The following is a 12,002-nucleotide window of genomic DNA, read 5'->3' on the forward strand; positions in this document are numbered from 1 at the left end:
TGTGGACACTAAGGGTTGCTTAATCATTAGGATCACCCCACGGATTTTTTTTTTGGCATCATGGTGAGATGGTCCCTCTCCATCTAAGTGTGTTAGGTCTCTCTCTCCTTCTCTCTCCCTGTCCCTTTGTATATCCTTATGTAATCTTTCTTTTACTTTCTCTTATTTATTTATTTTTTTTGGCCCACCTAGGTGTGCACGCCCTCTTTTACAGAACATGATATTAGCTGTCAATAAAAGATAGGCCAGAGTTCTAAGAGGGATGGTGATGGTTGCATGCACACAGTCACAAGCACAGAAGAAAAAGGTTTTCTTTCTTTTCTTTTGCTGCAAGAATAAATTGCATGAATATTTGACAGTTTGTGACAAACATGACACAAACCAGAAATATATATGCAGACAAGAAAAAAAAGAAAGAGAGAAAAGAAAAAAAAAAAAAAAGAATTGTACACCTCAAATGTGAAAGATTCTTCCTAATGATTCATTTCCCAGCACAACGTTACGTCACGTTACATTAGGTCACACACTCTGTGACGCAGAACTCCTAGGTGCAAATACCTCAAATATGCTGAAGCATTTGTCAACACGGCCTTGAAGCTTGGGGTTTGCGTCGGGCCGAAGTGGAGAAGGGTTCCATGTGAACATGTTCGCGTCAGGGAGGCGAACCCCCGCCTACCTCTCCCCTTTCTGAGTCGGTACGCTTACACTCAGGCTCGAGGGTCCACGTCCGGACTCACACCGCTGAAAATGAGGCAATGAGAGCGGGTAAAATACCTCCGCGATGTTGTTGTTGTAGTTAAGTGAAATACGATCTGGTGATAACACAGAGTGTTTTATTCTGAAAATTAACCGGATGTTTTCATTTTGTTTTGGTGAAACCTGACTTCCTGTTCCGCTCCATCTGCTCTGTTGAGATTGATGCGTCGTGCTCCCTCTAGTGCTGGGCGATAATGAAAATGATGTTATCCATATCGATAATTATCACCAGAAATATCAAATCATGATTTCATTTAAATTTAAAGTCAGATTTTTGCTGCTGAGTGAAAGTTGAAGACAGTTTGTTAGTTTGTATCTGGATTTAGTTTCTGATGAACTTCTTGAATCCATCATTTCTGACGGTGTTAACAGGAAGCAGGTCTTTAATGGAAGATGAGATTTTTGTGAAGTTTTAGTTTGTAGATTCTTATTTTTCTCAGGTTGAGGTTATTTCCATAATTTGACTTAAATTTACAACAAAGATATATCAAATTATATTCTGTGTATCAGTTTATAGAGTATTGTATTGAGTTGTGCTCTCCCCTTTAAGGTTACTAAGGGTTATGGACAGAGTGATGTTGTTTCCCACAGTGCAGTGAATGCATCACGGTTATTCAGTGTTCAGTTGTCCTACAGTCATGGTGGACATTAAATGTGTTCACAGCAGAAGTTGTCTCTGTGCTCTTCCTTTACCCACATCCTGAAAGTAGATTTAATGAAGTCAGTGTTTCCCCTAGGTTTACAGCCCTGGGGGGAGGGGGGTGCAGACAGACTTTGCCCCAACAAACTCTCTCTCTCTCTCTCTCTCTCTCTATCTCTCTATCTATCTATCTATCTATCTATCTATCTATCTATCTATCTATCTATCCATCCATCCATCCGACTTTGCCAACACAAACTCTCTCTCTCTCTGTCTCTCTATCTCTCTATCCATCCATCCATCCATCCATCCATCAGACTTTGCCACAACAAACTCTCTCTCTCTCTCTCTCTCTCTATCTATCTATCTATCTATCTATCCATCCATCTATCCATCCATCCATCCATCAGACTTTGCCACAACAAACTCTCTCTCTCTATCTATCTATCTATCTATCTATCTATCTATCTATCTATCTATCTATCTATCTATCTATCTATCTATCTATCTATCTATCTATCTATCTATCTATCTATCTATCTATCTATCTATCTATCTATCTATCTATCCATCCATCCATCCATCCATCCATCCATCCATCCATCCATCCATCCATCCATCAGACTTTGCCACAACAATCTCTCTCTCTCTCTCTCTCTCTCTCTCTCTCTCTCTCTCTCTCTCTCTCTCTCTCTCTCTCTCTCTCTCTCTCTCTCTCTCTCTCTCTCTCTCTCTCTCTCTCTCTCTCTCTCAGATGCTGGTATCAGGGTTTTACCAAGTATTAAAATCATCAACATTTCACTCTTCACTTTAACACTTTTGCTTTTGTAATATCTCTTATGTTAAATAATCTAGCCTGCAAGTCAAAAGAAAACATTCTTCATGTGACCACTATATCTGATTCTCTTGATTCAAATAAAAATGCCACGAACGCAAAATACAGGTCTGCATTGCACTTTTACAACGGCCCCTGAATGCACCGGCAGTGACAGGCGCTCTAAACAGACGGTCAGCTCACGGCACTCTTTGATGCCAAGGAGTTGATCAAAACTGACTAAATGTGTCTGATGTTTCACCAAACTGGATTAAATCAAGCTCTACATGCAGAGCTTTTTTTACGGGGAGAGCGGCAAAAACAACGCGATGAGGTCAACCTATTGTTCAGTATGTTCAAGTTGAATATGTTCTTGTTCAGTCTTGTGCAGACATCATTTTGGAAAAAATAAAATGGTTCCTACTGGTGCAGGAGACTGTGTAGAACTACTTTTTTCCCCCTCAAAAAAATACTCAGGAATCGTTAGGAGAATTGATGAGGAAATTGGATTGATAAGCAGAATTGACAATGGCATTGACATTAATACAATCTTATCAATTCCCACCCCTATGTAGAACCATACAACATTATAGATGCTACAATGAATGTTATTTATTGGTGTGTGGTCCTCTCCTTTGGAATCATATATCAGTCAGGGTCCAGGAGGCAGACACCCTCTCTACTTTTAAGAGTAGGCTTCAAACTTTCCTTTTTGATAAAGCTTATAGTTAGAGCTGGATCAGGCTTGGACCAGCTCTTAGTTATGCTGCTATAGGCTTGGACTGCAGGGGGAACTGGCACATTGACACAATGGAAACCTATCTCACCCCCTTCCCCCCAACCACCTCATCACTTACTTAACTCTGTCTCATTAAAGTTACTAACCATAGACCTTTCTGGAGTCCCTGAGCTCCCTTGTCTCGTAGGTTCCTCTGGATCTCTGCTGCTGTGGACGTGCCAGACTCTAGCTGCTACAACTACTACTATCCCTCTGCCCACTATCATCTCTCTCTCTCTTCATCTCTCCCTCTATCCCTCTCTCCAACACGGTCTCAGCAGATGTGTGTCTAACATGAGTCTGGTCCTGCTGGAGGTTTCTGCCTGTTAAAGGAAGTTTGTCCTTGCCACTGTAACTTGCTAAATGCTGCAAAGTGCTCTGCTCATGGTGGATTAAGATGAGATCAGACTGAGTCCTGTCTGGAAGATGGGACTGGATCTGATCCTGTCTTTGTAATAGAACAGAGTATGGCCTAGACCTGCTCTGTTTGGAAAGAGTCTGAGGAGAATATTTGTTGGGATTTGTCGTTTTATAAATAAAGATTGGTTGGTTGGTTGGTTGGTTGGTTTGTTGATTGATTGATTGATTGATTGATTGATTGATTGATTGATTGATTGATTGATTGATTGATTGATTGATTGATTGATTGACAATGCTCATCATCTGGACAATACCATCACTACAGTGAAGCATGATGGTGGCAGCATCATCCTGTAGGGATGTTTTTCAGCGGCAGGAACGCAGCAAAGTACAGAGAGATCCTTGATGAAAACCTGCTCCAGAGCGCTCTGGACCTCAGACTGCAGAGAAGGTTCACCTTCAAACAGGACAACGACCCTTATACTTATGTACATGCAATATAAGAGTGTTTTATTTTTAATTAATTTGCAAAAATTTCTACAAAACATTTTTCACTTTTTCATTATGGAGTATTGTGTGTAGAATGTTGAGGGAAAAAATGAATTTAATCCATTTAGGAATAAGGCTGTAACATAACAAAATGTAGAGAAAGTGAAGGGGTCTGAATACTTTCCACACCCACTGAATATCTGCCATTGGGTCGCCTGCAGAGGAAACGGAGAGCTCAACAGACTCCCTCTGTGACACATCCAGAGTTCATGAAAGTAACAAGAAGCAGTGATGATGACTCCTCTCACCTTGACAAAGTTGTCAGGGAAGAGGCCTCTTTTCTCGTGCAGGTCTCCCTCCATCCAGCCGTCCTCTTCGATGTAGCGCACATTTTTGATGATGTCCCCTGGTCGCAGAGTCAGTTCGTCTTCATGGAGCGCTTCATACTCATACTCCACCACGACCTCTGCTCCGGACAGGGCGGGGGAAACAGAGAGAGGGGAAAAAAAGTCAGTCATTATTATATTCCTGTGATATAAACATCGCTGATGGAGAGCCAGGACAGCCCTCAGCTTCAGTCTGCCGCAGCTCATGGAAACAATACAGTCATGGCCAAAAGTTTTGAGAATGACACAAATATTACATTTTCACAAAGTCTGCTGTTTCAGTTTTTAGAATGGTAATTTGCATATACTCCAGAATGTTATGAGGAGTGATCAGCTCAACTGCAATTAATTGCAAAGTCCCTCCTTGCCTTGAAAATGAACTTTATCACCAAAAACACATTTCCACTGTATTTCAGCCCTGCCACAAAAGGACCAGCTAATATCATTTCAATGACACAGGTGTCACACACATTAACACAGGTGTGGGTGTTGATGAGGACAAGGCTGGCGATCAATCTGTCATGATTGAGTGACTGGACACTTTAAAAGGAAGATGGTGCATGACACCATTGTTCCTCATCTGTTAGCCATGGTTACCTGCAAGGAAACACGTGCAGCCATCATTGCATTGCACAAAAAGGGCCTAACAGGGAAGTTTATAGCAGCGAGTAAGATTGCACCTCAGTCAACCATCTATGGAATTATCAAGAACTTCAAGGAGAGAGGTTCAATTGTTGCCAAACAGGCTCCAGGGCGCCCAAGAAAGTCCAGCAAGCGCCAGGACCGTCTCCTGAAGGCGTTACAGCTGCGGGATCGCGCCACCACCAGTGCAGAGCTTGCTCAGGAATGGCAGCAGGCAGGTGTGAGTGCATCTGCACGCACAGTGAGGCGAAGACTTTTGGAGGAAGGCCTGGTGTCAAGGAGGGCAGCAAAGAAGCCACTTCTCTCCAGTAAAAACATCAGGGACAGACTGATATTCTGCAGAAGGTACAGGGACTGGACTGCTGAGGACTGGGGTAAAGTCATTTTCTCTGATGAATCCCCTTTCCCATTGTTTGGGGCATCTGGAGGAAGGCTTGTTCGGAGAAGACGAGGTGAGCGCTACCATCAGTCCTGTCTCTTGCCAACAGTGAAGCATCCTGAGACCATTCATGTGTGGGGTTGCTTTTCGGTCAAGGGAGTGGGCTCTCTCACAATCTTGCCTAAAAACACAGCCATCAATAAAGAATGGTACCAGAACGTCCTCCCAGAGCAACTTCTCCCAACCATCCAAGGGCAGTTTGGTGATGAAGAATGCCTTTTCCAGCATGATGGAGCACCTTGCCATAAAGCAAAAGTCAGAACAAAATGGCTCGGGGAACAAAACATTAAGATTTTGGGCCCTTGGCCAGGAAACTCCCCAGATCTTAATCCCATTGAGAACTTGTGGTCAATCCTCAAGAGGCGGGTGGACAATCAAAAACCCACAAATTCTGACAAACTCCAAGCATTGATTATGCAAGAATGGACTGCCATCAGTCAGGATTTGGTCCAGAAGTTGATTGACAGCATGCCAGGGAGAATTGCAGAGGTCTTGAAAAAGAAGGGTCAACACTGCAAATATTGACTTATTGCATGAATTCTGTGTAATTCTCAATAAAAGCTTTTGATACTTATGAAATGCTTCTAATTGTATTTCATTATACCATAGAAACATCTGACAAAAACACCTAAAAACCCCGAAGCAGCAGACTCAAAATATTACTTTCTCAAAACTTTTGGCCATGACTGTAGACTGGACTTTATTCTTTAGACGTTCAGCACATGACGCGCATGAGAAAGCTGCTCACGCCTTTTTCCCACAGATACTTAGACGTAGAGCTGGGCGATATTGAAAAAGATGTTATCAGGATAAATGTTTCCATATCAGTCAATATATCGATAATTATCACGATAAATATCAAATCATTGGAAATGCTAAACTCAACTTAACCTCTGTCGAGCCAGTGTGAGGTAAAGAGGCCGGCCTTTAGCCTTTTTGCTAAGACCTACAATGTTCCTGCCTGTCAATCAAGTCAGACACGCCCTTATTTGGGCAAAACTCGTACATTTAATTAGGGCTGCAAACGATTAGTCGACATAATCGATTATGTCGACTACAAAAATTTGTCGATGCGGAAAATGAAGCACTGACGCGTCATAATATTGTTGAACATTGTTTTCAGCCAAAACACTTTTATCACCGAAACAACATGGCCGAAACAGAATGTTGTGATGACGCACTGCTAACTAGGCAAACTATGTGTATGTGTGATAGAACTGACGTGGCAGCTAAACATAGTAGCGTAGCAGAGTGATAGTGCAGAGTAGGGGTGACCCCAAATAGTGGAATATTGGACAATTGGTTCTAACGAGTCTTAGTCGACTGCCAATCTCATAGTCAAATATTTGCATATGAAACGTGGATCATTCCATTCAAACCATGGGGGTGCTCAATGTCTAATTTTACATCATTTTCCTGTTTCCTGCAAAACAGTGTCTCATATATCTTATTTTTATATATAGACTTCCATCCATCCATTATCTTGACCACTTATCCCATTAGGGGTCATGGGGAGCTGGAGCCTATCCCAGCTGGCAAGGCAGGGTACACCCTGGATGGGTCGCCAACCCATCACAGGGCTAACATAGAGAGACAGACAACCATTCACGCACACACTCATACCTACGGGCAATTTAGAGTGACCAATTAACCTGGTGAGCATGTTTTTGGACTGTGGGAGGTAGCCGGAGAACCCGGTGAGAACCCACGCATGCACGGGGAGAACATGCAAACTCCACACAGAAAGACACCTGCCCAGCCGGGGATTCGAACCAGAAACCTTCTAGCTGTGAGGCACCAGTGCTACCCACTGCACCACCGTGCAGCCCTAAATATATATAGACTTATTTAATGTAATTCTGAGAACAGCTCTTGAAGTGTTAAATCTCCTTAAAGTGGTAATTAAATCTCCCCTGGTAATTAAAGGTGGACTCTCCCATTTAGCGGGACCTGTGGAGCAGACGTACCTCAGCTGGCCTTTAAATCTTTCTACGTTCATGGTAGCTCAAAATGTCAGGAAATAAAACTTCAGTTGATCCTAAAAACTAGTGATGAAGATGAGGAGCAGCTTCATGAAGAGGGCTGTGAGATCAAGGATTACCGGACCACACAAAAACTGTACGGGGCCAAAAGAACCAGGAGGGATACCCAAAGCTGTCTGAAGCCTCAAAAACAATCCACAGCATCCCATCCACCTCCACACCATCAGAGAGGATATTCTCAAAGACAGGATTTACAGTCAACAAAGACAGGAGCGCACTTCTGCCCGTACACACGATGGTTTTCCTCACGTACAGTTTGAAAAGACTCAAGCGGACAAAGACGAGATGAAAGACTGTTTTAAAAGGTTCTGTTAAGAGATTTAAAAACCCTTTAGCTGGTTCAGGTTTGATTTTGAACATTATACAAATGTTTAGCCTTAAGTTGGACAAACTACCCTCCACAGTGCTGCTCTCCTCTGTGTGAACACTGTTTAAATATCTCCTGATTCCTTATTCTATAGTGGAGCGTTGTTCCATGTTTAACTGATGGTGGTCTTATTTGAGTTTTCTCTCCTTCATCACCTCGTTGTTTTTGCAATATAGATTTAAAAAATCTAAGTTTTATATTTATAATATTCTGTTGTCCCTTTTACTTTAAGCTCTGAGTCTCTTAATTGTAAAGGGTAATGTGTAATATTGTCATGCGGTCACCATCATGCAGACTTTGGGTCAATAAGGAAAAACAACAAACATTCCACTATTCATCCACTATGGGCAAAATCTGAAGAATCAGATTCGACTAAGCAAATCCTTAGGAGGGCTCACCCCTAGTGCAGAGAGACACTTATCAGCTGCAGCTCGCGATGCAGGGATTTTCCATCTGTGACCACGGCTCTACCTGCTTCAAAGTGTGTTGACACTCAGTTTTCCAAAGTCCAAAACGTGTAGGGTTGCTGTCTGTAGCTGTGACTTAAAGCTAAATGAACAACTGTATATATTTGACCTCCCGACGGCCACCGCTACTTCGAAGATAAACATTACGTTCCTGAAGAACCCTTCACAATAAAAGTCCCCTTATGTAGTCCAAAAACTTTATTTTGAAAGGGCTATAACAGGAAGCAGCATGTTGCCAGGTGCAGTAACTTGAGAAATCTCAGAGTTAAATAAAGCCCCTGCAGATGTCTAAATATGTTTCGGCAAAGAATTTTCATTTTGGCGCATCCCTAATATTTACGCAGTAAGAAATCAGTGATCATTTGTTTAACTTATGCACTGTTATAAAGCATGGTGTATATATATAGCCTTAAACATGTAAAATAATACAATAACAACAATACTCTGTTTTGTTCCTTCTATTTAAGTTGTGCTAAGCAAAGGCTTGTGGATGAGTTTGTGATGAGGAGAGGCCCATGCATCCCTCAAATACTTGAGCCAAATAATCCTCGACACTAAAAATAATCATTAGTTGCAGCCCTACATTTAATATCTTCTTAACTGTTGCATCATGAAAAAGCTAATCCTGTACAGTTTAGCTGATAGAGAAATTAGCAATTTCTAGCGACCAGGCTGTAAACATGTTTATTTCTGCTGTGAAGATCGTCTTCTTTGAATGGGTGTGTATGTGGTTTCCTGTACTTCCAGAGCCACCCTCAAGTGGACACTTGATGAACTGCAGTTTCTAGCACTTGTGCATCAACTTCAATTCCCACGACCAGAAGTTGCCGCTTGAGAATGGATCTAATGACCCAGATTGCATCAAAAAAACACAAATTGTGTAACGCTAAATGTTCCTGTTTTCTATTTCTGTGTACTTCTTGGCCCTGGGCCCCGAGCAGGACATGCTTCAGAAATCTCACCGTGCCAGCAGTTACATAAATATCTGCTCATGTCTTCGGCAGCCTGAGTGAATCTGTGATCACAAAGAAAACAGGACAGGCAAGCAGCCAAGGAGAGAGATGAAGGTGACAGGCTGTTTGGCTTTTCCAGAGCAGCAGGTTTAGTGACCTCACTTCACACCTGTACTTAGTGGTGTGTCCCTGTCAACATGACTCACAGCTGAAGCATCACGCTGCAAGGCCTGCCTTCACAGTAGTGCAGGGCGGTACAGACCCAGAGTCACATCCATATCCTTCAGCAGGTTTGGAGACAGGCTGCAGATCCGCGCAGCGAGGCGGTCTCTGACTTGACAGAGACGGGAACCTTGAGCCAGTGTTTGCAGCAGCTGTATGAAGTCCTCCTGTGGGTGCATCGTGGTGCAGGGGCCCTCCTCTTCTTGACAATCAGGCGACACACAAGAATAGCATCTGCTCTGCAGTCCTGACAAACTGGTCTCTCAAAATGTGCCTGCAGAGAGACTCCAGTGCACTTCCCACACACAACAACAACTCCAACGTGTTTCATAGAGGTTGAAATTTACAATCAAAGCCTAACAGGGTGTGTCCTCTCTCCTCCTAACCTCAGGGGGATTTGATCCAGCCTGACGACTCCTTGCTATGAGGCAGCACCCTCAGCCTTTCTTTCCACCTTATCTTCCATAAACAAAATATTTCACTTTCTTTGTGTGAAAAAACGCACAGTGTTTCACTATAACCCCTTATGTAGTTGTCTTTACTGATTTATGATTGCTCCAGTCCGTCTCCGATCCATCACAGCACCACTGGATCCGCTCCGTTGCGTTCCGGCTGCAGGACCGGATCAGATACACAAGACTTCTATTTTTGCCGGAGTTAGGACTGGGTGATAATTCAATAACGATTATTATCATGATATAATTTCTCTCGTTATAAATATAACAAATGTTTGATAAAAAATTGATGTAAACAAACATGTAATTACACCTCCCAACCACTGAAAAAGGGGGGGCACTGATGAGCCTTAAACGCTAGTTGCCACCCAACATTATACAGAAGAAGAGGACAGTATTGAACAACCAATCATGTTGCAGGGTGAGAGGTAGGCGTGGCTTAAAGACGTTCGGTGCAGAATGTAAACACAGCTGAAAGGAGCGACAGAGACACTGAAGAAAACTCAAAACCTAGCAGCTCTATTAACTTCATCCACTTCATTAAATCTACTTTCAGGCTGTGGGTAAAGGAAGAGCACAGAGACAACTTCTGCTGTGAACACTTTAATGTCCACCACGACCGTAGGACAACTGGACACTGAATAACCGTGATGCATTCACTGCACTGTGGGAAACAACATCACTCTGCCCGTAACTCTTAGTAATCTTAAAGGGGAGAGCACAACTCAAAATAATACTCTATAAACTGATACACAGAACACAGTTTGATATATCTTTGTTGTATATTTAAATGAAGTTGTCCAAATAATCTAAACCTGAGAAAAATAAGAATCTACAAACTAAAATAATGGATTCAAGAAGTTTATCAGAAAACTAAATCCAGACAGAACCTTACAAACCGTCTGGTTTCTTCAACTTTCACTCAGGAGCAAAAATCTGACTTTAAATTTAAACGAAATGATCTGATATTTATCGTTATAATTATCGTTATCAATAACATCATTTTCATTATCGCCCAGCACTAGCTGGAGCACGACGCATCAATCTCAACAGAGCAGATGGAGCGGGACAGGAAGTCAGGTTTCACCAAAACAAAATGAAAACATCCGGTTCATTTTCAGAATAAAACACTCTGTGTTATCACCAGATCGTATTTCACTTAACCACAACAACAAACCGACGCGTCATATTATTATTGTTATCGTTTTCGGCCGAAAGACTTTTATCACCGAAACAACACGGCCGAAACAGAATGTTGTGATGACACAAGCAAATTGCTCTGCCAATACCCGCTTGTCTGGATAAGGGCCAACATGTCGGCGTCTGTTCTTCCTTTAATTGCAGCACTAAAGCGTCTTCTAAGCAAAGAGGTTGAGACAGACCACGGAGTGAAAACAATGAAAAGTCCACTCTTAAGAGTCTGTCAGCACATGTTTCACTGAGATCTATTCGAATCCTCGGCACTTCGTCCCTACTGTACTTGATCTGCATTATAAAGATCATTACTTGGATGATAGATGCGGAGAACCCGCTTGGAGATGGAGAAGCGTACAGGACAGGAACGAGAAGGAGAACAGTGCGCAGAAAAAAGAACTGGTCTCTCTGAACCAGATGAGGGGCACTCCCTTGGTTGTCTGATATGTTCAATGAGATCCTTGATTTTAGTGAGGTTAGTACCAAGCGGCAGCCTCCGGTCTAAAAATATGAGTCCAATGCGGAAGTGTTAAAAACTGCAGTTCATTGAGGATCCACTTGAGGCTGGCTCCAGAAGTACCGGAAGTCACATACACACCAATTCAAAGGAGACGATCTTTACAGCAGAAATAAACATGTTTACAGCCTGGTTCAAAAGACCAGTGTAGTCTGGATAGCTCATTTCTCTATCGGCTCCCACTGTACGTGGGGTGAATTTTTTCCTAACGTGGTACTTTCTAAGATATTTAGATCAGGAGTCTTCCAATGAGAGGCACAGCTGACTTGAGTGACAGGCAGGAACACTGTAGCTGTTGGCTAGGAGGCTCAAAGCCCGCATCTTTATGTCACTATCGCTCGACAGCAGCAATATGGCTGCAGCCGCCGATTGGCCTCCAAACAGCGTTTCAGAACCAGATGGGTGACGTCACGGATCCTACGTCCATATTTTATACAGTCTATGGCAGCGGTTCTCAAACTGTTTGGGGCAGGGGACCCTG

At 42.7% G+C, this 12,002-nt stretch overlaps 1 protein-coding gene across 1 annotated transcript in view; it reads right to left on the reverse strand.

Annotated features, from left to right (window-relative positions):
- The window catches only part of cd2ap (CD2-associated protein), a 100,396-nt gene that overhangs the window by 72,396 nt on the left and 15,998 nt on the right, over positions 1 to 12,002 (reverse strand). The window contains exon 2 of the mRNA XM_034699312.1: positions 4,146 to 4,303. Coding sequence (XP_034555203.1) covers positions 4,146 to 4,303 — 158 coding nt within the window. The remainder of the gene's footprint in view (positions 1 to 4,145; positions 4,304 to 12,002) is intronic.

This window comes from Notolabrus celidotus, chromosome 13 (assembly GCF_009762535.1).
Source record: "Notolabrus celidotus isolate fNotCel1 chromosome 13, fNotCel1.pri, whole genome shotgun sequence".
Taxonomy (NCBI): domain Eukaryota; kingdom Metazoa; phylum Chordata; class Actinopteri; order Labriformes; family Labridae; genus Notolabrus; species Notolabrus celidotus.